The 26,340-nt window shown below is 42.5% G+C and overlaps 2 protein-coding genes across 3 annotated transcripts; both read left to right on the top strand.

Moving 5' to 3' along the window:
* Positions 1-333: 333 nt before the first annotated feature.
* On the top strand, positions 334-10,899 carry LOC127941372 (E3 ubiquitin/ISG15 ligase TRIM25-like). 2 transcript variants are annotated; one of them, XM_052536372.1, is made up of 6 exons: positions 334-971; positions 2,908-3,003; positions 3,083-3,316; positions 8,087-8,246; positions 8,387-8,434; positions 8,661-10,899. In XM_052536372.1, exons 1-6 carry the CDS (start codon positions 399-401, stop codon positions 9,200-9,202), a joined length of 1,653 nt encoding a protein of 550 aa, XP_052392332.1. In that variant the 5' UTR covers positions 334-398; the 3' UTR covers positions 9,203-10,899. The 2 variants fall into 2 exon arrangements, with proteins under 2 accessions (XP_052392332.1, XP_052392333.1); XM_052536373.1 differs by having other exon boundaries at positions 8,387-8,442; positions 8,661-8,820.
* On the top strand, positions 3,704-7,194 carry LOC127941370 (uncharacterized). The gene is made up of 2 exons (XM_052536369.1): positions 3,704-5,536; positions 5,639-7,194. Exons 1-2 carry the CDS (start codon positions 4,248-4,250, stop codon positions 6,426-6,428), a joined length of 2,079 nt encoding a protein of 692 aa, XP_052392329.1. The 5' UTR covers positions 3,704-4,247; the 3' UTR covers positions 6,429-7,194.
* Positions 10,900-26,340: the final 15,441 nt, after the last annotated feature.

Genomic DNA, 26,340 nt, shown 5'->3' with positions numbered 1-26,340 from the left:
TTTATTTATTATTTTATTTATGTTTGTATGAAAAGGATGAAATCCTAGAACTGCCCCTGCTGGACACAAGCTCATTCTCTCTCTCTTTTCCTGTTCATCACAGTCACCTTTTTGTTTTTCCTTTTGTAATCTAATAAACCTGATTTTGATCAGCAATTTTGTGTCATTTGTGTGTTGCTTCCCTGAGCCCAGGTTATAACAGTAAATGTGTGTGTGTGTGTGTGTGTGTGTGTGTGTTAAGAGATGTGTCGAAACTAAACTCAGGAATGAGGAAGCTGTTTTACACACGTCTCTCAAACACAGAACCAGGAAACAGGAATCTCATGAGTTCAGGGAAAGAGAAAGTGAAAGTGTAGCTGAGCTGTTGTGTGTTTGTGACTCTGTATTTCTGCAGTAAAATGGCAGAAGCCAGATTTTCTCAGGATGAATTCTTGTGTTCAGTGTGTCTGGATCTCCTGAAGGATCCAGTGACCATCCAGTGTGGACACAGTTACTGTATGAGCTGTATTAAAGACTGCTGGGATGAAGAGGATGAGAAGAGCGTCTACAGCTGTCCTCAGTGCAGACAGACCTTCAGCCCAAGACCTGCTTTATTTAAGAACGTGGTGTTTGCTGAAATGATGGAGAAACTGAAGAAGACTAAACTTCAAAGTGTGGTTCCTGCTGGAGCTGGAGATGTGGAGTGTGACGTCTGTACTGGAAGAAAATATAGAGCCGTCAAGTCCTGTCTGGTGTGTCTGGAGTCTTACTGTCAGAATCACCTTGAACAACATGAGAGTTGGTTTAAAGGAAAGAGACACAGTTTGATTGAAGCCACTGGACGACTGCAGGAGATGATCTGCCAGAAACATGAGAAGATCCTCGAGGTTTTCTGTCACAGTGATCAGAAGTTTATATGTGTGCTGTGTACAATGGATGAACATAAAAACCACTACACTGTATCAGCTGCAGCACAGAGGACAGAGAAACAGGTATTTAACACTAGACACTGATGACATATTGCTGACACTCGTTTCACATGTGTTTATATCAGAGATGTATAAAGTACTAGAGACCCATACTTGAGTAAAAGTACAAGTGCTCTATCAAAAAAGTGACTTGAGTAGAAGTTGAAGTGCTCTTTAAGCACCACACTTAAGTAGAAGTACTAAAGTATTCAACATTTTTTGTACTTAAGTATTGCAAGTAGTCTATTTTAAAATTTACTACTCAAGTACTGAAAGTAAAAGTACAAGTATTGTGTTATGTAGTTATTAAAGAAAGTAGTCAAAAGTTTGAACATATTGTTTTTACTATTTCAAATGATTAACCTTAAGGACAATCACAATTCCTTTGACTAACTTTTTGTAAACAAAAAACGGTTACAGGGTTAGTTTGCCCAATTAGCTAAATTATGTCATTAATAACTTACCCTCATGTTGTTTCAAACCCGTAAGACCAGGGTTTAAGATATTTTAGATTTAGTCCGAGAGCTCTCAGTCCCTCCATTGAAACTGTGTGTACTGTATACTGTCCATGTCCAGAAAGGTAAGAAAAACATCATCAAAGTAGTGTGACATGAGAGGGTCCGTTAGAATATTTTGATGCATCAAAAATACATTTTGGTCCAAAAATAGCAAAAACTACGACTTTATTCAGCATTGTCTTCTCTTCCGTTTCTGTTGTAAAACAGTTAAAAACAAAGCAGTTTTTGATATCCGGTTCGCGAACGAATCATTCGATGTAACCGGATCTTTTTGAACCAGTTCACCAAAGCGAACTGAATCGTTTTAAACGGTTCGCGTCTCCAATACGCATTAATCCACAAATGACTTAAGCTGTTAACTTTTTTAATGTGTCTGACACTCCCTCTGAGTTCAAACAAAACAATATCCCGGAGTAATTAATTTACTCACACAGTGCACTGACTGAACTGATGTGAATAGAGAACTGAAGATGAACACCGAGCCGAGCCAGATAACGAACAACAGACTGACTCGTTCACGAGTCAAAAACCGTTTCTGTCAGACGCGTCCGATTCGTGAACTGAATTCTGTGTTAATGTTATGAGCCCAGGTAAACCGAAGGCTTGGAGGCTTGCAGTCAACGCCAATGACGCCATTACGTCGAGCGCAAAAGAATCGGTGAACTGTTTTCTTCAACTGTTTTATTGAATCGAACTGTCAGAAAGAACTACTTGTGATCCCGAGAACCGATGCAACCGGTTCTTCTTGACTCGTGAACGAGTCATTATCTGGCTCGGCTCGGTGTTCATCTCTCTCTTCACAGCAGTTCAGTCAGCACGCGTATCGCTTGATTCGTTCAATGATGTGCCAGCTTCATCAAATCTGCCATCTACAGTTCTGGCAGTGGTAATGTGTAATGGAATGATTCGTACATTTTTATAATTGTAACGAGTAACGATGCAGCACATAAAAAAATATCGGAGTAAAAGTATTAAACTCAGCGAAAATATGTACTGAAGTAAAAGTGGAAGTAGGAGAAAAAAATAATACTCTAGTAAAGTACAGATACCGCCTTTTAGTACTTAAGTACAGTAGTGAAGTAGTTCTACTTCGTTACTATACATCTCTGGTTTATATCAGCACCATATTAACAGCTTACAGCATTCACACTGTTCACCACAGCAGAAATGAACAACAGCTTTTAGCCATTTTTAGCTTCACTTTAGTCATTTATTTTCTTTCTAAAGCTGCAGCTTAATAACACAGAACACAGAAATCAGTGTGAAGCTCTACGTCTGTGTTTCACTTTTATGAAAGTTTAAAATTACACTTACTGTGTGAAAAAGGCCTTAACCTTCATGTTAATTAATGTATGATGGTGGTAAATGTTAGATCAATTCTTCTGGAGTTTTAATCTAGAACCATTTTCTTTGAGATTGACTATCATCTGTATGTCCTGCAGAAGCAGCTGAAGGAGACACAGAAGACGCTCCAGCAGAGAATCCAGCAGAGAGAGAAAGATCTCCAGCAGCTGAGAGAGACTGTGGAGTCTCATAAGGTGAGTCTGGAGAAGAAGAGAAGTGTGTCTCCGTCTCAGTTCAGACTCACTGAAGCTGAATCACTGTGTGTCCTAACAGCGCTCTGCACAGACAGCAGTGGAGGACAGTGAGAGGATCTTTACTGAGCTCATCCGCTCCATTGAGAGAAGCCGCTCTGAGCTGATACGACTGATCAGAGATCAGGAAAAGACTGCAGTAAGTCCAGCTGAAGAACGACTGGATCGACTGGAGCAGGAGATCAATGATCTGAGGAGGAGAGACGCTGAGCTGGAGCAGCTTTCACACACACAGGATCACATCCAGTTCCTGCAGGTAACACACATCTAGAAGAACAGGATCATAGTGGACCTGAGTGAAAGATATCTATAATGGTCGATCTAATCATACCTTTGAGCTGTTTCTCCTGATCAAATCTACTCAACTCTACAATGAGACTCCATTGATGTGCTTGAGTTATTAGATGGACATTTATGTTCTTAGCAGATGTTTTATCATCCAAATTGATTCCTAGAAAGTTCACAAACAGTAGAGAGTAAGTGGCAAATACTACAATCTGTAACTATGTGTCACAGTGTCTGGGTTGTGTTCCCTGGGTTTCCACTAGGTGTCCTCCTTTTCCACGGTGTCTGTCACCTTATCAGTTCCTGTTCCCTTATTTGGTCACCTTCCTTCTTGTTTGAGTTAATTGTTCCCTCATCATCCTTCTGTGTATTTATACCCGGTCTGTCTGAGTCTGTGTCACGGAGTCCTTGTCTTATGTGTGATACTATTCATAGTCTCCTCTTGCCGTGTGTTCTTGTTTTGTTTTTCATGTTTATTGAATATTCTGGTTTTGACCCTGCCTGAACTGTTTACCCTTTTGGATTGCCCCTCAATAAACCGCTTACCTGCACTTGGATCTCTCCTGTGTTTCCTGTATCGCCGAACGTGACAGAAGGACTCCGTCACCCTGAGATCCAGCGGTATGTCGGTTGACGCTTCTTCCCCAGCCACCGAGCGGGAGAGAAGCAATCAGTTTGAGGGAACCCACCTGGTCGTGTTACGCGGGACCAGGGGAGGTCGCCGAGGAGGAGGTGGGCGAGAGGAAGCTCAGCATCGCTCTCCACCATGGCCCCCCTTCGACTCGGGGTTCATGTGGGAGGGACCAGAGCCGCCGTCTCACCATGGCAGAAGGAGAAAGCCAGCGCCACTGCCCATGATGGCCGCATCCTAGATCCTAGAGATTCCCAAGACGGTTCACGTCATGGCTGCAAGATGGCCCAAGATGGCCGCCAGCCCAGGGCTACAGCACCGGGTGGTCGCCAGCCCAGTACCACAGCACAAGATGGCCGCTAACCCAGCGCCAATGCCCAAGCTGGCCACCGATCCAGCACCACAACCCAAGATGGCTGCCAGCCCAGTACCACAGCACAAGATGGCTGTCAGCCCAGCGCCACAGTACAAGATGGCCGCTAACCCAGCGCCAATGCCCAAATTGGCCACCGGTCCAGCGCCACAGCACAAGATGCTCGCTGGCCCAGCACCACAACACAAGAAGGCTCCCTGCCCAGAGCCGCTGCACAGGATGACAGTCACAGCTGACCCTCTGGAGTCGAGTCAGGTTCCAGTTGACCCTCCAGAGTCGAGTCAGGTTCCAGTGGACCCTCCAGAGCCGAGTCAGGATCCAGTGGACCCTCCAGAGTCGAGTCAGGTTCCAGTGGACACTCCAGAGTCGAGTCAGGTTCCAGTGGACCCTCCAGAGTCGAGTCAGGTTCCAGTGGACCCTCCAGAGTCGAGTCAGGTTCCAGTGCACCCTCTGGAGTCAAGTCAGGTTCCAGTTGACCCTCCAGAGTCGAGTCAGGTGTTCATGCACCCTTCAGAGTCAGGGCTAGTCAACGACGATCCTCCAGAATCAGGGTTAGTCACCGCTGACCCTCCAGAGCCAGGGCTAGTCACCGACGATCCTCCAGAATCAGGGCTAGTCACCGCTGACCCTCCAGAGCCAGGGCTAGTCACCGATGACCCTCCAGAGTCAGGGCTAGTCACCGATGACCCTCCAGAGTCAGGGCTAGTCACCGCTGACTTTCCAGAGTCAGGGCTAGTCACAGCTGACCTTCCAGAGTCAGGGCTAGTCACCGATGACCTTCCAGAGTCAGGGCTAGTCACCGCTGACCTTCCAGAGTCAGGGCTAGTCACAGCTGACCTTCCAGAGTTAGGGCTAATCACCGATGACCTTCCAGAGTCAGGGCTAGTCACCGCTGATCTTCCAGAGTCAGGGCTAGGTACCATGGACTTTCCAGAGACAAGGCTTGTCATTGTTTACCTTTCAGAGTCAAATCAAGTCACTGGTGATTTTCAAGGACTGAGTCAAGTCACCGTTGATCTTCATGAACAAGTGCCAGTCACCAATGACCTTCGCGAGCAGAGTCAGGCCAGCACCGATCTTCTGGAGTCCAGTAAGAACACCAGGGGATTACCAGAGCTTTGTCGTTCCGCTGGTCTGGCCGCACGGAGGTCTGATCCGCCCTGGAGGGCTTCCGCCTTGACCACATGGTTGTGGTGGTCTTCTGCTCCGCCCTGGGGGACTCTTGCCTCAACCACAGGGGTGTGGTGGTCTTCTGCTCCGCCCTGGGGGAATCCAGCATCGACCACAAGGACGTGGTGGTCTTCTGCTCCGCCCTGGGAGGCTTCTGCCCGGACCACACAGTTGTGGTGGTCTTCTGCTCCGCCCTGGGGGACTCCGGCCTCAACCACAGGGGTGTGGTGGTCTTCTGCTCCGCCCTGGGGGAATCCGGCATCGACCACAAGGACGTGGTGGTCTTCTGCTCCACCCCGGGAGGCTTCTGCCCGGACCACACGGTTGTGGTGGTCTTCTGCTCCGCCCTGGGGGAATCCGGCATCGACCACAATGACGTGGTGGTCTTCTGCTCCACCCCGGGAGGCTTCTGCCCGGACCACACGGTTGTGGTGGTCTTCTGCTCCGCCCTGGGGGACTCCGGCATCGACCACAGGGACGTGGTGGTCATCTGCTCCACCCTGGGGGACTCTGACGTCGACCACAAGGATGTGGTGGTCTTCCGCTCCGCCCTGGGGGACTCTGGCATCGACCACAAGGACGTGGTGGTCTTCTACTCCACCCTGGGGGGCTTCCGCCCTGACCACACAGTTTTGGTGGTCTTCTGCTCTGCCCTGGGGGACTCCAGTCTCCACCTCACGGACGTGGTGGTCTTCTGCTCCGACCTGGAGGGGCTTCATGTTGTTGTTTGTTTTTTGTTTTGTGTGTTCACTCCTGTCCCTGTTCCCCTCTGTTAGCCTCCCCCTGAACCTCCTCCGGTCCTCCTCCCTCCTGGTCTCCCTGTTTTGTGTTTACATTCTGGTGCCTGTTCCCCATGTTTTTCTTTTCTGTAAGTGTACAGGGACAGGTCATTCTGAGTCATGGTTGTAATGTCAGTGCCGGTGTTGTGATCCTTCTCGGGCCTAAATATAAAGGATTACCATTAAGTGTTTTTGAATTAGTTCCGGGTCGAATGTGTGTTGATGTTACTATTCACGGCTCTAACTTTTCACTTTTAAATATTTATGCTGCCAATAACGGTTCAGAATGAACAAATTTTTTCAGAAAATAGTTGCTCTTAGTGACATTTCTCAAGATAGGATGATTGTTTTTACTGGGGATTTTAATTGTACCATAGATCACACATTAGATAGGAACCATGAGGAGCCCCACAGTCAATCTGCAGATGTACTTAAAACATTGATAAATTATCATAACCTTGTGGATACTTAGAGACTTTCCCCCAAACTAAACTGTATACTTGGGTTTAAGTTAATTCTGATATGGTATATGGAGCCAGGCTTGATATAATTTATGTGCAGAAAAATGTCAGAGCTAAATTTTTTAATGGTTGTATTTCTCCTACTCCCTTATCTGATCCCTTTTATATGTCTGTTGAGGTTGCCACTGCACATAGCACTACTAAGTACTTTATTTAGAAATTTAGTAGCAAACTTTTACAAGTTCAATATTTTGTGAACTCTTTTACACTTTTTTAGGAGAGCAAGTTTTTTTTGGCAAGGTGCAAGTTAAACTTTTTTGTCAGAATTATACTGCCTTCAATAAAAGCATTCAAGGGAGTAAGATGAGACAGTTTGAACAGGACTTTCTTCACATTGATGTTGAGGAAGATGGTGCTGTTGCCGCTGAAATGTTGAAAAAGAACAAGTTTCTTTTATGGAATCTTCTAGAAGAAAGGGCCCAAGAGGCACTTGTCCATACTAAGTTTCTATCTTACTCCATTTTGTACCAACAATATAAGAGTAATTGGAACCATTTGATATAGGGGGTGGAGATGGGTAGGTTTAGGGGTGGGAATAGGATCCAAAGGGGGGAGATGGGTAGGTTTAGGGGTGGGAATAGGATCCAGAGGGTGGAGATGGATAGATTTAGGTATTTGTAAAGTGGGAGGAGTTGGATCTCGAGTTGGAGTTGGTGCACGACTGTAATACCAGTAATACCAATATCAGAAAAGTTCTGTTAGTCCTGTTACATATTTGTACTTTCGTTACCAAAAAATGTTGTTACTAATGTTTCCTTACACATTTGTACTTACCCATACCATTGTGTTTGTTTTTACATATGTGTAGTTACACAAACATTACAGCTGTAGATACTATGTTCCAATGTGTACTTAAACTGTGGTTACTTACTATGTACACATTAAGTTACAATGCAAGTACACAGATATCAGGGACACTTAATATAAAGTGGGACCACATCTTTATTATTTCAAAAAAAAGCTTACATTAATGTATCTTTTTATTCGATTAGGCAGCCATGTTGCCAAGTTATTTCATACCCCTTTGTTTGAAGTGTGGTCCCGAAAAATCTTTGTTTGAATGGCTGTCTAGCCCTTCCCCTGCCCCTCCAACCAAAAGAGAATTGAGACATCCCTACCCCTTCATGTGAACGTGCAAAATGGAGGGGTTGGCGAAAGGGGAACGGCTGTGGGATTGGGCCTAAAAATCAGTGAAGACATATCTGATGTTCCTGCAGGTTACTGAGTGAAGTGTGGAGCTGATGACTTTGATTTCTGTTTTCTGTAGAGTTTCCAGTCTCTCTCAGCACCTCCGGAATCCACAGACGTAAATGATGATATCTTCAGTTCTCTCATCTCTTTTGATGATCTGAGAAAATCTGTCCATCAGCTGAGAGACAAACTGGACAATTTCTGCAAAGAGGAGCTCAAGAAGATCTCAGACAGAGGTAAAGTCCTGGAGATTTATCTACTCTTAGAAACTAGTCCATCATCATCTCATATCAGGGAGAACTTCATATAAGAATTGTCTTAGGAAGAGATACTTGATCATGAGAATCACACTGTTCATGTCTGTTTATTTCCACAGCCACATTCACCAACATTGATCACTGGACCAGGAAGGACTTCCTACAATGTAAGCCAGTAAGAAAACCAGCAGAAAAACTATCTGAGTGTTCATGTTCTTCCTGTAGATGGTGAAAGAAGAGTTTTATAACTGATGATGTAAATGATGATGTTCACAGATATCTGTTCTTCTGTACTGAGACACTGATGATACACTGAACATGAAGAGTTCAGATACATAAAAAAGATCAAACAGAGTCATCATTTCTGATTCTGATGTGTTTTATCTCCATCAGATTCCCATCTGCTCACTCTGGATCTGAACACAGTGAATAAATACCTCCGTCTGTCTGAGAACAACAGAGTGATTACTACCACTAAAACAGTTCAGTCGTATCCTGATCATCAAGACAGATTTGATTATTTTCAGCAGTTGTTGTGTAGAGAGAGTGTGTGTGGACGCTGTTACTGGGAGCTGCAGTGGAGTGGAGATTATTTGCGTTTATCAGTGTCATATAAGAGCATCAGCAGGAAGGGACGGGGTAATGAATGTTTGTTTGGATCTAATGATCAATCCTGGTGTTTGATCTGTTCTCCTGACAGTTACTCATTCATACACAATAACAAAGAGACTGTTCTCCCTCTAGAGTCCATCAGCAGTAGAATAGGAGTGTACGTGGATCACAGTGCAGGAACTCTGTCCTTCTACAGCGTCTCCAGAAACACAATGAGCCTCATCCACACAGTCCAGACCACATTCACTCAGCCGCTCTATCCTGGGTTTGGGTTTAATAGTGGATTGTTTATTCTTTGGCCTGGATCAGTGAAACTGTGTTGATGAAGCAGAATAGACTGACGAGAGATTCTACACATAATGCCTCAAGCTGCATGATAAATCTGTAACAGTGAGAAGTGATAGAATCTCTTCATATATTTTCACTACATTATGTTTTTATTAACAAAGTTCGGGAAGAGTGCATCACTACTTAGCCTAGTTAACATAAGTGGAGTGCACTTCAGTTAATCAACACCAATATGTATAAAGTATACAGCTGACTTACCTCTATCCATTATCAGCATTTTGGTTCGCACGTCTGCTACTGTGTCTCAAAGACAAACCCCCACTACGATATAATACAGACTCTCCTCAGGTCACATCACCACAACCAGCCAGCCCTAGGACTATTACTCCCCCGTGTAGCACCGCAATCAAGCCCCAGGCCCCATCTCACGGGTGCTGTACGGCTCGAGCAGCCATTCACATCCCAAGATGCCTAAGCATACCCTCACCACCTCCGTCGAGAACCCCAAGTGACTCAACAGTGTCCTCCTACCGCTCGGCCAGGACAACGAATCCGCCCATAGGGAAGTGGAGCATGTTGAGCCTGAGACAAGGGCTGACCAAATCCGATGTCCAGCCTTTAAACAAAGCAGAATTATATGACTTGTACACAAATCTAACTTCTCTCCCGAGTCTAACCCAACTCTAAACCCCAAAGATTCTAGCAATAGCTAGGTCAACTCATCTGTTAATCACAGCCCCTCTGCCAGCCACTGTCAGTTCTGGGCCCACAGCCCAAGCAAGCGCTTGGCTGCACTGTCAAACGCAGAACCTGATTTTACCAAGTGAGACATGTTCCTGGGACAACATCGTTGTTGACCCTGGAACAACATTGTGATTAACCAATCAGATTTGAAGAACCAGTTTATAGATTTTGTGAAGTTTACGCTTAAAATCAGTGTTTGGTGCTTGTACATCAGTGTCATTCATCTATCATATCCTCTGATTTTAGGGATTACTCATGGTTAAGGTTAGGTTTAGGTGTAGGGATATGGTTAAGAATATATTTTTGGAGTAAAATGTTGTTCCAGGGTCAACAAAATATGTTGACCTAGGAACACATCGAACTTGGCAAAATCAGGACGTGCCTGTCAAACACAGCACTGCCCCAAGTTCCCTTCAGCTCTTTCCTCCAAGTTAAATCACAATACTTGCTCTTCGCCACTACACCAATTCCCGCCCCACCATACGACACTGCCTCAGATACTCCCCAAGTGGCTCAGAACCGAGTGCAAATATTAGCAGGTGTGGATGTTAGTCTTTTTTCACTTCTTTCCCTCTTGCCCACTTCCGACTTAAACTGTAAAATAGACTGGTGGGATTTCTCAGTCACATTAAAAAACCCAAGTCTCCTTTCATCGACGACTACTTTCTTTTTCTGAGTTCACTATTGCATTCTGTCAGTTCGCAGAGATCATTTGTTCAGCCTTCCCCACATAGGTGACGCAAACTCAATGATTACTTATCAATCATAGCCACGCTCGCATTGTCCTATGGAGGGGGCATTTCAGAGAGAGAGAAGTGTGTGTGTGTGTGATCCTGCATCCATGTGTCTCTATACAAACGTAAGTTTGTACTTAAGTTACTTAAATAGTGATATTACCCCCTTATTGCTGATGAATATAATGTAGAAATTCAGTATCTAAGCTATTTTATTAATAAAAGTCATGTGGCAGGGTCCACGACAAGTTTGAGTCCTCCTGAATGTTTGGTATGTGTGCGCAGCATTATTTTCAACCTCACAAACCATAATAATAGAAATGATTTTATCAGGCCACACATAAAATCCTATGAATTATTATAAAAATGACATTTGATTACAATAATAGTTCAGCTTAATAGTTTCCCCTGTGAGATAAAGTTAAAATATTAATATGTTATATTAATAATACTTCATTAACACTGTTATTATCCCTTTTACAGTATTATTAATAAGTCAAAAACCAATAAGATTTTTTTTTTTTTCACCATGTTTCCAGTTCTCTTCCTCAGGTCCAAAAGAAATGTAAAAAATCTGCAAACTAAAAACTCTAATTACTTTTGTGATCTATCTTATTTTCAAAAGGGAAATACTGACATGGATGTTGCCACAGTGTCTGGTTTGTGTTCCCTGGGTAACCACTAGATGTCCTCCTTCCCCACGGTGTCTGTCACTTCCTGAATTACATTCCCCACGATCTCTGTCTCCTCATTGCAATCAGCTGTCACTGGTCATTAATCATTGCACTCAGCCAATTCCCCATTAGCATTTTCATTTCCCTGTGTATTTATACCCTCTGTTTTAGTATGTGTCACAGAGTCCTTGTAGTTTTCACGCTACTTCTAGTCTGGTCCTTGCCTGATTGTTTTGTGTTAGTTCATGTTTGGATTGCTACTCTGGTTTTGACCCCTGCCTGGACTGGATAACGACTTGGATTACCCCAATAAAAGACATACCTGCACTTGGATCTCTCTCTCTCTCCCTGTGTTTTCCTGTGTCCCGATCATGACAGAAGCACTCCGTCACACAAGAAATCCAGCGGTATGTCTGTTGATGTTTCTTTCCCAGCCACCGAGCGGGAGAGAAGGAGTCGGTTTGAGGGAACCGAAAACAGGGTCATGTTTTCGCGGGACCAGGGGAGGTCGCCGAGGAGTGAGTGGTCGAGAGGAGGTTCATTATCGCTCTCCATCATGGCCCCCCTTCGACTCGTGTGGGACGGATCAGAGCCGCCGTCTCACCATGGCGGATGGAGAAGGGAGAGGAAGCGCATGTCTGCCGAGCCAGCGCCACTACCCATGATGGCCACAAGTCCCGCGCCACTGCACAAGATGGCCGCCAGCCCAGCGCCATTAGGCAAGATGGACGCCAGCCCAACGGCACAGCACAAGATGGCCGCCAGCCCAGAGCCACTGCACAGAATGGCCGCCGGCCCAGCGCCGCTGCCCAGAATGGCCACCAGCCCAGCACCACTGCCCATGATGGCCGCAGGTCCAGCGACACTGCACAAGATGGCCGCCAGCCCAGCGCCACGAGGCAAGATGGACGCCAGCCCAGCACCACAGCACAAAGTGGTCACCAGCCCAATGCCACGATGCAAGATGGCCACCAACCCAGCCCAAGATGGCCGCTGAAACGTTTTTTGATTATTTTTCTATGCTGTCCAAAATCCTAGAGATTCCCAGGAGTGTTCACATCACGTCTGCTGAGCCAGCGCCACAGTACAAGATGGCCACCAACCCAGCGCCACTGCACAAGGTGGCCGCCAGCCCAGAGCCACTGCAGAGGATGGCAGCTACAGTGGGCTTTCTAGAGTCGAGTCAGGTCCCCGTTGACTTTCCAGAGTTGAGTCAGGTCCCCATTGACCCTCCAGAGTCGAGTCATGTTCCCATTGACCCTCCAGAGTCGAGTCAGGTTCCAGTTGACTCTCCAGAGTCGAGCCAGGTGCTCATGGACCCTCCAGAGTCAGGGTTAGTCACCATTGACCTTCCAGAGTCAGGGCTAGTCACCGATGACCTTCCAGAGTCAGGGCTAGTCACCATTGACCTTCCAGAGTCAGGGCTAGTCACCGATGACCTTCCAGAGTCAGGGCTAGTCACCGTTGACCTTCCAGAGTCAGGGCTAGTCACCGTTGACCTTCCAGAGTCAGGGCTAGTCACCGTTGACACTCCAGAGTCAAGCCAAGTCACCGGTGAAATTCATGGACCAAGGCAAATCACCAGTGTTCTCCATGGGCAAGGTCAAGTCACCGACTATCTTCATCAATCAATCAATCAATCACCTTTATTTATATAGTGCTTTAAACAAAATACATTGCGCCAAAGCACTGAACAACATTCATTTGGAAAACAGTGTCTCAATAATGCAAAATGATAGTTAAAGGCAGTTCATCATTGAATTCATTGATGTCATCTCTGTTCAGTTGAAATAGTGTCTGTTTTAATTTGCAATCAAGTCAACGATATCGCTGTAGATGAAGTGACCCCAACTAAGCAAGCCAGAGGCGACAGCGGCAAGGAACCGAAACTCCATCGGTGACAGAATGGAGAAAAAAACCTTGGGAGAAACCAGGCTCAGTTGGGGGGCCAGTTCTCCTCTGACCAGACGAAACCAGTAGTTCAATTCCAGGCTGCAGCAAAGTCAGATTGTGCAGAAGAATCATCTCTTTCCTGTGGTCTTGTCCTGGTGCTCCTCTGAGACAAGGTCTTTACAGGGGATCTGTATCTGGGGCTCTAGTTGTCCTGGTCTCCGCTGTCTTTCAGGTCAGTAGAGGTCCTTTCTAGGTGCTGATCCACCATCTGGTCTGGATACGTACTGGATCCGGGTGACTGCAGTGACCCTCTGATCTGGACACAGACTGGATCTGGTGGCCACGGTGACCTCGGAACAAGAGAGAAACAGACAAATATTAGCGTAGATGCCATTCTTCTAATGATGTAGAAAGTACGGTGTTATGTGAAGTGTTCCGGTTCCAGTTTACCTAATTAATGCAGCCTAAAAATCCTTTAACGGATTTGGATATTAAAAGCATATTAGTATGTTATGTGTATGCCAGGGTTAGGGCAAAGTCAAGTCACCATTGATCTTCATGAACAAATGCAAGTCACCAATGATCTTCATGAACAAAGGCAAGTTACCATTGATCTTCATGAACAAATGCAAGTCACCAATGATCTTCATGAACAAATGCAAGTCACCAATAATCTTAATGAGCAGAGTCAGGCCACCAATGATCTTCATGAGCAGAGTCAAGTCAGTATTGATCTTCTGGAATCCAGTTTAAACACCATGGGATTACCAGAGTGTCTCCACGTCTCTGTGGAACTACCAGAGCCCCCCCACGTCTCTGCTGAACTATCAGAGCCTCTCCACGTCTCTGCTGAACTACTAGAGCCTCTCCTCATCTCGGCTGGACTACCAGAGTCTCTCCTTGCCTCTGCGGAACTTCCAGAGCCTCATCACATCTCAGCCGAACTCTCTGAGCGCTCGATTGATCCTGTCGTGGCCACGGAGGCTACCCTTAACTTGTTCATGTTCTCTGTTTCAGACTTGCCTAACCAGACTTGCTCTCCTGTCAATTCGATCCCACTGTGATAGTGTTCTGCATTGCCCTGGTGGGCTTCTGTCTCGACTGTGCGGATGTGGTGGTCTTCTGCTCCACCCTGGGGGGCTTCTGTTTCGACCGCACAGATGTGGTGGTCTTCTGCTCCACCCTGAGGGGCTTATGTCTCGACCACACAGACGTGGTGGTCTTCTGCTCCACCCTGGGGGGCTTCTGTCTCGACCACACGGATGTGGTGGTCTTCTGCTCCGCCCTGGGGTGCTTCTGTCTCGACCACACGGATGTGGTGGTCTTCTGCTCCGCCCTGGGGTGCTTCTGTCTCGACCACACGGACGTGGTGGTCTTCTGCTCCCCCCGGGTGGGTCTCTGTCTCGACCACACGGATATGGTGGTCTTCTGCTCCGCCCTGGTGGGCTTCTGTCTCTACCACACAGACGTGGTGATCCTCTGTGCCGCCCGGATGGGCCTCTGTCTCGACCACACGGATATGGTGGTCTTCTGCTCCACCCTGGAATCCTGCCCGGTCGGCATTGTCCTGGGTCCCTGAACGCCCTGACCCACCCTGGTCTCCTGTTGTGTTGTTGTTTTTTGTTCACTTCCTGTCTCTGTTCCCCTTTGTGACCTGGCCCTCCGTCCCTCCCCCTGATCCTCCGCCAGTCCACCTCCCTCCTGGGCTCCCTGTTTTTGTAATGTTTTTTTTAAATGCACTAAAAATCTATTTAAATATCAGTGGTATGTAGTATACTTTTGCAATTTTGCGGAAGTACTAATGAAGAAGAAATATAGTTTTAATTAATGTATTTATAGTGTATAACAATTTGGTTTAGCACAAAATAATAAGAATGTACTACAAATGTACTTGCTTGCATTGAGGTATTTTTAGTGCGTTCAAGTACACTTTACTTTTACCTGGGAACATCTGTACCTTCAGCCTGCTGAATGAGCCGCAGGGTCCCGTCGGGTTTTCCGTGTCATACTCTCTTGTCCAGATCTTGAGCCGGCCATTAATGTGGCCGCTGATGTAGAGGAGAACTGGAGACACTGAATCCCCATCTGGAGTAGAGAACCCTGCTAGGAATAGGAATGTTGTCCCATTCTTGTCTAATACTGGCTTCCAGTTGCTCAACTGTCTTGTCACATCTTTCTCTTCATGATGCGCCAAATGTTTTCTGTGGGTAAAAGATCTGGACTGCAGTCTGGCCATTTCAGTACCTGAATCCTACTTCTCAGGGCTCTGAACTGGTTCAAGGAATGAAAACGAAAACCGGAAACGAATGAAATTTTGCCAGGAACAGAACCACAAACAGAAACGTAATGAAATTTATAGTTCCAAACAGAATCGAAAATTTGAATTGCCCATTAACTGGTTAATAACGTTATTTTATCATTCCACTTAATATTTTAAATTTGCTGTCAACGAATCATGAATTGCAGTAGTAACCTACAGTATATGCAAATGTGACGCTGAAGCCAGCGAGTAAAATGTCTGCTCAGAAAACAGAAAAACTATAGGCTTACATTAAAAGGAATATAGGCATATAAACTAAATATATGTCAGTTAAATCATTTTGACAGATTAAAGAAATGAAAGGAAAAATTTGCTAAATTACGGTTCATTGTGGCACATTCCAAAGTTTTCGGAAAGGAAAATGAAACAGCAGGGAGAAGTTTTCTTTATTTTGCAAAAGCTTTACAGTTTTAATTATTTTGCAAAAGCTTGAGAGCTTTGAATAATGTCTTGCTTCTGTATAACCAATCAGCTTTGGTATGACCATCGCGCTGACACAACATTAATTTGCTATATTGAAGCCTGTACATTAACAAAATAAAATAGCTACAATTAAAGAAACAAATAAAAAGTTACACTGCTCCGTTGTACAACATGTTGCATTCAGCATGACCGCGCCTCACTCTGCCACTAAAGCTGATGTGAAGGATTCTGTATGTCGATCAAAGTACAAACACTATATAATAAATAATACTTTAGCATCCAGATACTTTGTGAACATGTGAAAGTGTCGATAGATTTATTTATTTATTTTTAGTAGCCTACATTTGGCCAAAATCTAGAAAAGATGATGCGGGTTATAGACTAATGTTAGATCTCTATTTTTTCTTTTTCTTTTTGAGTAAAGAAAACGCTGTAATTTATTATTATTACATTACTATTATTGTAAGGAGTGCAATTTAAGTTTATAATTAATGTTCTATAATTTTAAATAAGATCTAAAAGTAATATCGTGAGAAAAGAGAGCCCCAATTAGAATCGCGGGAGAGAATAGTCTGCGCGCAGTTATGAGAGGTAGAGACTCACACTGTGTAATCATATGTGGCTAATTCCTGATGTACACCTCTATATTATGGAGTTTCTTTTGTGTCTTTTTTATTCAAACAAACATATTGTGTTTGAGAGTTAAATTAATTATTTTGTAATTAAAAAAAATATATATATATGGAAAAAAAAAGTCTTCTTAAGGCTCAAAAATAAAGAAGTTGATATCAGAATTATTTGCAGTGCGTGTAAATTTTTCTTCAAGAACTTTCATCCCAAACCCACACATTTTGCTCTCTTTTCTGCTGTCTTTTTTGCGGGTCAAAATATTTTTCTTGCGAGGTAAATAGGTTTGCAAGCTGAAAAGTTTTGCAAGTTGAAAAGTTTTGCGAATTGAAAAGTTTTGTTTGCACGTGAAGCTGTAGCTCAGTGGGCTGTCTCTTCCAACCAGGATGAAAGACGTTTTTCTATTGGTCACCCTCGATTGAAGTGACAAGTTTGCCACGCCCACTACAGTTTCCCGCCGCTGCTGCTGCCACCGAGAAGATAAGAGAAGCGAAGCGAGAATGGCGAGCAGCAGGTCGTTTACTGGGTTACATAACTAATTTAATATCATAAACGCAGTGACAAGTGAACTGAATGATTCAATCTTCTTATGCTGTCCCATTTAAATACTAAATGTTGGCTAGACCAGTCTGTAGTTAGTTTTACCGTTGACTAGATTTTATTAACGTTAGCCAACACTAGCAGCCAAAGCCACCATCAGTAACCTTTGGACCTTTTTTTTGCCCATCTGCTCTAATATTCGTGTAACTTATTGTTTTCTTTGACTGTTCTGTATTACTATAATTTTCAATCTTTCAAAGCATTATATTAGTAGAAAACAAGATATGGGACATTCATTGATTTAGAAGACACTTTTTTTTATGATGAGAAAAAACAATTAAAGGTCGGTTCTTAAAAAAGACATCCCATACTATATATACCTCACATAAAACCATTTTACTGGAGCCTTTTCGAGATATAGGATAATGTTACACTTTACAAGTCTATTAAGATCCCATTTCTAATAAGTAGAAAAAAAACAATGGTCAGTTCTTATAAAAGACATGCCATACTATATGCACACCTCATATCAAACCATTTTACTGCAGCATTTTTGAGATATGGGTCCAAATGGTGATTTAGAGGGCTTTAAAGACCACATTTCTAATAAGTAGAAAACAAAAAACAAAGGTCAGCTCCTTAAAGGGACATCCCATACTATATGCACACCTCATATCAAACCATTTCATTGCAGTGTTTTTAAGATATGGATCCATATGGCGATTTAGAGGGCTATAAAGACCCCATTTCTAATAACTAGAAAAAGACAATAGTCCGTTCCTATAAGGGACATCCCATACTATATGCACACCTCATATCAAACCATTTTACTGCAGCATTTTCAAGATATGGGACATTATTACATTTCAAAGGGCTATAAATATCGCATTTCTAATAAGTAGAAAAAAACAATGGTCAGTTCTTATAAAGGACGTCCCATACTATATGCGCAAGGTTGGGGGTTCGATTCCCGGGAACACATGATAGGTAAAAATTGATAGCCTGAATGTACTGTAAGTCGCTTTGGATAAAAGCGTCTGCTAAATGCATAAATTTAATTTAATATGCACACCTCATATCAAACCATTTTACTGCAGCATTTTTGAGATATGGGTCCAAATGGTGATTTAGAGGGCTATAAAGACACAATTTACATCACAATACTAGTGTTGAATTATGTAGGTATTGGTTTAAGGTAAATAAAAGTTAAACAGTAATCAGTAGTGAACTGCTCTTTAAACTCTAGTGAAACACTTTAACGGAGAGGCAAGGTTGCGCTGGCCTTCTCTTAAATGGACAGGTTGAGATCCAGGTGGATTTTGTGGGAAGTCGTGACGACAGCTTCATATTAATTGACTGCACAAGATACTTCACATTCAGTCTTCTTCTACTCAGCCTCATTTTGTTTTACATGTTTCTGATTCACTCAAAAATAGCGGCATTTGTGCAAGAAACACTTTAGTTTTAAGTGAAGAACTGCATGTAGGTTTGTGCAATTTTTCCAATGTAATTTCAATTAATTCAAATGTAATGTTTTGCCTCGATTTTATGTAGAATCACAGCTTTAAATATATCATTAGCAAACATAAAAATTAGACACGTTGACAATCCGTCAATGCTAACAGCTGATGTGGGCACATGACGAAACAGCTAATGTTTTGCGTAGTGTGATGTACAACATATCGTGACTATTCACACAGGATGCGTTTCGGGCACTGAAAGACATGAGACACTGCAGTGGAACAGGAAAAACACAAGGTTATGGGACATGACTTGATCTTTTAACTCGAGTGCCATATTTGTAGAGCACTAGTCCACATGCGTAACTGCAAAAGACGAGAGCGCAAAGGTCAAACGTATCAGTCGAGTACATGTTTATGTAGAACAACACTGGAAAAGCAGAAACCTGTGCAGAACTACTACTGCATGCCTAATATTTAATGCTTTCATGATGCTAACAGACTGAAAGCTGCTGCTAATTGCCTATTTACACTAATATACTTTGAATCATTTTGATTTGAATTAGGGCTGTCAAATAAAAATTCTAATTAAAAATATTTGTTGCATTTAAAATTAAAACCCACATTCAAATGCAAAAATGTTTCATCTGAAATGTGCATTTACATTAAACTTAGTAATTTAGCAGACACTTATCCAAAGTGACTTACAAATGAGGACGATAGAAGTGACCAAAATCAACAAAAGAGCAATGATATAAAAGTGCTATAACAAGTCTCAGTCAGCTTAAATGCAGTACACATAGCAAGGGATTTAAAATAATATAATAAAAAAAGAAAACAGAATAGAAAAAGAATAGAGCAAGCTAGTGTTAGAGGTCTTTTTTTGCTTTTGTTAATTGTATAATCAAAAGGAAATAGATAGAATACAAAGAGATTAGAACGCCAGTTAGATTTTTTTCCCTCTTTTTAAATTAGAATTAGAATAGTGAGTGCTTAAGTTAGATGGTCAAATAAAGATGGAATAGATGTGTTTTAAGCTGATTCTTGAAGATGGCTAAGGACTCAGCTGCTCGGATTGAGTTGGGGAGGTCATTCCACCAGGAGGGAACATTTAATTTAAAAGTCCGTAAAAATGACTTTGTGCTTCTTTGGGATGAACAATCAAGCGACGTTCAACTTGCAGAACACAAGCTTCTAGAGGCACATAAGTCTGAAGTAATACATTTAGGTAAATGGGTGCAGAGCCAGTGGTAGTTTTGTAGGCAAACATCAATGCCTTGAATTACATGCATGCAGCTATCTGTAATCAGTGCAAATTGATAAACAGAGGTGTGACGTGTATTCTTTTCGGCTCATTAAAAATGAATCATGCTGCCACATTCTGGATTAATTGTAAAGGTTTGATAGAACTGTCTGGAAGACCTGCCAAGAGATCATTGCAATAGTCCAGCCTAGACAGAACAAGAGCTTGAAAAAGGAGTTGTGCAGCATGTTCTCAAGAAAGGGCTTGATCTTCTTGATGTTGAATGAAGCAAATCTGCAGGATCGGACAGTTTTAACAATGTGGTCTGAGTATGTCTGCTCATCATCAATCATGACTGTTTTTCATTATAAAAAGGAGTTATGGTTGATGTGCCTAACTTGATGGTGAAATTGTGTTGAAATGATGGGTTCGCTGGAATCACAAAGCAGTTCTGTCTGGCAAGATTCAGTTGAAGATGATGGTCCATCATCCAGCAGAAATGTCTGTTAGACAAGCTGAGATGCGAATAGCTACCATTGGATCATCAGGATGGAATGAGAGGTAGAGTTGAGTGTCATTAGCATAGCAGTGGTATGAAAACCCATGTCTCTGAATGACAGAACCTAATGATGACATGTAGACAGGGAAGAGAAATGGTCTAAGAACTGAGCCCTGAGGCACCCCAGTAGCTAGATGTTGAGACTTGGACACCTCACCTCTCCAAGATACTTTGAAGGACCTATCTGATAGGTAAGACTCAAACCATTGAATTGTGGTTCCTGAGATTCCCTTTGTCAGTAGCGTTGACAGGAGGATCTGGTGATTAACCGTGTCAAAAGCAGCGGACAGATCAAGCAAGATTAGTATTGAAGGTTTGGATTCTGCTCTTGCCAGTCTTAGGGCTTCAATGACTGAGAGCAAGGCCGTCTCAGTTGAATGTCCACTTCTGAAGCCAGATTGGTTGCTGTCAAGGAGATTGTTCTGTGTGTGAGAAATGCAGAGACTTGGTTGAATACAGCTTGTTCAAGTGTTTTTGCAATGAAAGGAAGAGAAGCTGGTCTGTATTTTCTCTAAAAGAGACGGGTTGAGGGTGGGTTTCTTAAGCAGTGCAGTTATACAAGACTGTCTAAATGATGAGAAAAAAAACACCAGTGTGGAGGGATGTGTTAATGATGTGCGTGAGTTTAGGTACAACTGCAGGTGAAATGGCTTGAAGGAGATAAGATGGAATAGTATCAAGTGGACAAGTAGTACGATGATTAGAAAGGATGAGTTTGGGGACTTCTGCCTGACTTCTGACTTCTGAGTGAAGAGAATAATGTGAATGGGTGTATGTTTGCTGGTAAAATGAGCTTGTCGGATTGCATTTTTCACAGTCATTTTTTTATTTTTATTGCTTTGAATAATTGTGCATTAGTAATATTTTGCTCGATGTGCCCTCTTGTGGCCTCAGGAGAGAAGCCAAAAGCTTTTATCCCCCTAACTGAAATGATGCCTTTTAAATTAGAATATGATTCAAATATTATAGTAATTAAATCATATTCTAATATTTGAAGTCGTGGCCTAGTGGTTAGAGAGTTTGACTCCTAACCCTAGGGGTGTGGGTTTGAATCTCAGGCTGGCAATACCACTACTAAGGTGCCCTTGAGCAAGGCATCAAATCCCCAACTGCTCCACGGGCGCCGCAGCATTAATGGCTGCCCACTGCTCCGGGTGTGTGTTCACGGTGTGTGTGCACTTTGGATGGGTTAAATGCAGAGCACGAATTCTGAGTATGGGTTACCATACTTGGCTGAATGTCACTTCACTTCACTTCACTTCAAACACTGATAATATTTAAGTACAAAGTTCAAATTTAGCTTTTGAGCCATTTGGACAGCCCTGAATTAAATTGCATTGATCTTTTGGGTCAACCTTTAAAACTTGTGGTATGCTTGAAATAACTTTCTTTAATTGGATGGTTTGGCAAGTTTGTAAGAAAGTGAAGGTTACTTTAATCATGTTGTATTTATGTTTTTAAGTTGACTGATTAAAATTGACATTAACTTGAATTGTTCTGAATATCTCGCATTCTGTCTATATCGCCCAGCCCTATGTTCAAGAACTGTGGATTAAAGCAAACAAGTTCAGGCTGAGTAGATGATGACAGAATGCAGTGGCTCTCTCAGAGCATCATGTCATATTAGTCCACAGGTTGCTCTCCCTGGGCTGGCTTCTCTTGGTCCTGCTGATATTGTTTCATAATCTCCCTCACCTCCTCCAGCTCCGGAGGGCTGATGAACTGGTCATCTGGGTCAGGTTGAGCTGGTGCCGTGAAGTAACCTCCAGGTTTCTGATGTTTCTGATTCATGCAAAACTAGCGGAATTAATGCAAGAAATGATTTAGTATTGGGAGACAGACTGCACATTCAAGAACTGGATAGGCTGAGTAGATGATGACAGAATGCAGCGACTCCCTCAGAGCGGCGTGTCGTAATAGTCTGCAGTAGAGGATGCAGTGAAGTAACCTCCAGGTTTCTTTGAAGGAGCTTCAGCCGCCACCTCAATCAAGTTGTGACTCTGCTTCTGCTGTGCCACCGAGCCATTTCCCCTCTGCTTGACCAAGGTCTTGTTCCAAGTGTCCACTCCCACAAAGTTCGTGCCCTCCTTTGGAAACTTCTCCGGAGTTTCTGGAATGCTGGGTGGAGGAGGTGGAGGCAAAGGCAGTAGACATTGGATGTCAGCCTCCACTTCCACCCAACTGGCATTGGAAAAGACTCCGGCGATGGGCTCCTCGTCCTCGCTGTCCAAGCCATTGTCCAAGAGGGTGCTGGAGAAGGTAGCTCTGGACAGTTTCCTCTGGAAGGAGCTTTTGGAGTTGGGAGCAAGGGGAGCGGGCAGAAGGGGAGGCGTGGTTTGAGGTGGTTCGGTGGATAAAGGTGGAGGTGTGCCTCCTGCAACAGGAGCAGTGGCTCGTCCGAGGACCCGGTGGATCCTACTTCGGAGCTCATCTCGGATGCACTGACCTCAGAGCTTATCTCGCTGCAGGAGGACAGGGGCATGCAATTGGAGGAGGCTGGGAACAGTCCGGGACCCGGGCTCCACAGACACTGCACAATCGCAACAACAGTCTTCTGCTATGTTGAGCTGCACCACCACAGCGCTGAGGCTATCGGTGCAGCCGTATGACTGAGTCAGCGTACACAGCTTCTTGGCGGCCGCCATTGGATCGGAAACCTTCCGTATGGCTTTCACCACCTCGCTAAGGTCCAAGACTTCGAACAGACCTCTGCTACCCAGGATGAAGAACAAATTAACCAATTGTGGTGACATACAGGAGAGGCAATATCGCTGGGTAGAGGAACGAATAGCCCATGATGCATGTGGAGTCTGTTATGCCGTTCACTTTGTTGTCCCATTGGAGAAGGGGAATTTGCTGTAGTGGCATATGCAGTGATCAGTAACTCTTAATCTAATACAACAATAACATTCAAAGACAAAGTTCATGTGAATTAAAGGGATCATGACATGAAACCAGCTTCATTTTTTGACATAGAAGAGATCTTTGTATGCTTAACACTGTGTCCTTATTACACACAATGTGACAAGATTCACACCAGACACGACAGAATCAAATATCACAGCCAATCAGAAACACATATGGGCGGGCTCACTCTGGAAGCGCACTGCACTCCGAATGAAATGGATTCTTTTATAATGTAATTCATATATATTAAACCTTTTTAGTAAATATACATACTGACTGACCGATACCATCTTTGTTATGGAATACACTCGTTGGTTTGCATTGGGTTCACAGTTTTAATGTATATCTTTGCTTAAATTTATTTTCAAGATCTGAGGTATACTATTGTTGTTTTCATTATGGCTGTAAGCAGGGCTTGACATTAACAGCCACCAACCTGCCAAATTTGGGTGAATTTTGCTTGTGGCGGGTAACACAGTGACTCTAACTTGCCACTTTGGCGGGTTGAATAATTGCCAGTGTGTGAGTTGGAGGATAAGTACATGTTTAGCACAGATATATTTTCACTCGCAAACACTCTGACTGAGGGCTTCAGAGTTTCACTCTCCGTCAAGCCATCTGTGTGATATTTCTCAGCTCATCTCGATGGATACTCAGCGCACCTGTTTTTAATGTACCGTAAACACTAGTGCGAAGGTACACACATCGCCGTCGCTTTCTCTCACACACACGCAAAGACAGAGAGAGAGAGAGAAAGAGTGTGAATTGACTCGCTTCATTTAAACAATATTCTTTGTTGTATTTTCCTGTCAAAATAACGACATTCCTATGGAAGTCTTCAGCTTTTAAGAACAGCCAGATTTTCCGGTAGTGGGTGGAGTTAATGCGCGAACAGCAATCCCATTGGCTGGCGCCCACCTATTATCGTCCCTGTTTTGATTTCAGCGAATCAGTTGAAGCGAACGCACAATATCTGATTAATATTCATGAATCCAGCAGCTCATGAATCCTTAGTAATTCTTTGTGTTTTATACTTCTTATTATTAGAATTCGTATCATTATTATCCTATAAGTATTTTTGTTAGATTTTTCCCAATTTGTAATTTTTTTTTTTTTGTAAGAAACATTGAATGACAGAAAAAAACAACAACCACCAAGTTAAAATGTTCAGTTAAAATGACTAATATGCCTTCAAACATGGTTATCAAATTGACTAATTACTTAAGTTATACTAAATCATACTTGATTATTATAAAGCTTGATTGACTGATGTTAAATGTGTACTGAGGTTAAAAGTGTATTTAAAAAAATTGTGCCATTTTCTAAATATTATATATATAATTATATAATTGGCAAGGTGTCCGTAGAGGGTTGCAACCTAACCAGTAGTCATTATTAGGGCCTGATCACAAAAATGACACAAACTGAAATGTGTTCTTTATTATGAGAGGAATGTTCGCCTAAAATTTTAATGAAGATAAAAGCAACTTTGTCTGAACCATGGAATGCATTTTTCGAGACTGACCTACTTTCCATTGCAACTTGAAACAAAGAATTTCTCAGTGTGGTTCAATAACGTAAATATCTGATTCTGATATTTAAACAGAAAGTGTTTCTAATGAAAAAGTTTTTTTTTTCAGTTTAGTTTTTTATCTTTTTTTTTATTAATCTTCTACATCCATGCGTCACTTTTTTATGCAATAAGAAGCTACTTTTTTATATCTTTATCTTAATACATGGTTTTATTTCAAAAAGGAGCTTTACACACAACCTTATCAGAGCTAATGATAATGACCTGTATTGGTATATATTCATGTAGTCTTGATTTGGGTGTGTACAGTGATTTTACATTTAAAAGAGTTGTAAATCTAGTTCAAGTAAATATTAGCACGCCATAGTTAACTTTTATCAGGTAATTTCACAACAACAAAAATGTGGCTAGTAAAAATGCTGTGTGGCTAGTAACTAGTAACACATTGGATAGTGAGCAATAAAGTTAATGTCAAGCCCTGGCTATAAGGACAAATTACACGTGTTGCAGTTGTGTCTAGTTAGGAAAAACTCGGATTAACATGAAAAAGATACCTTTTATCATGTATAGTTAGGACACAGTGTAATAAGATAGCAAGTTTCATAACTTAAAATGTCCTCATCATCAATAAAAAAAAGCACTTATGTAACAACCCTCAGAAAACAGCTTGTTTTGGATCCATACCATAAGTCTAATAGAGAGTTCACAAAGAAACATTTGTTGAGAGATTAATCAGTACTAGATCTGAGTGCGGCTGCATCACAAAACAAAAGGGAAAAGTTTTTTTTTTCTCACATATTTATTTGTTTGTGCAAAAAACTTTGTTAAGATTGTACGTAAATATATATTAAAAAACTTATTAAAATAATTTAATCCCCCTTTAAAGGGATGATTCACCCAAACATTCAGCCTCAAACCTGTATGACTGACTTGTGTAAAACACAAGAAGATTTGAAGAATAGTTCAGCTGTAAACAAACAGCCACTGAGTTCCAACAGTGTCAAGATCCAAGATAAACATACTACATTGAAAAAACTGGTGTAGGATTTTCTAGTAAATTTCTCAAATAATTACAAATAAATGGCATGCAACATTAAATTAAACATGACATTTTAGGAAAATAAAATATTTTATAAAACACACTCCAATGATCTTTATTGTATTCACAACCAATAGTTTTGACAGTGTATAAAAGTGATTTTGCTCCAGGTCTTCTAAAGTGTTATTGTTTGAAGACTATATTTGAGTTGTTCAATATTTCTCACTTGCTTCAAGAAGTTTGAGAGTATATAACTTAAATTATGCTCCATTCATCATACAAAGTGATTGTGTTGTTTCTGAAGAGTTGTGTGGACTACTGTGCTACTTTTTGGAGCCTGAAACTGTTGGACCTCACTGAATATTAAGCTGAAATATTCTTCAAATATCACTTTAATCACTTTTATCACTTTTTTCCAGGTGAACAGTTCGTTTAACTTCTATAAAAGCAACAGAAAAGCAGAATCCACCTGAAAGTCA

This window comes from Carassius gibelio, chromosome A21 (assembly GCF_023724105.1).
Source record: "Carassius gibelio isolate Cgi1373 ecotype wild population from Czech Republic chromosome A21, carGib1.2-hapl.c, whole genome shotgun sequence".
Classification (NCBI taxonomy): domain Eukaryota; kingdom Metazoa; phylum Chordata; class Actinopteri; order Cypriniformes; family Cyprinidae; genus Carassius; species Carassius gibelio.
This window is presented reverse-complemented; position numbering and strand designations above follow the sequence as displayed.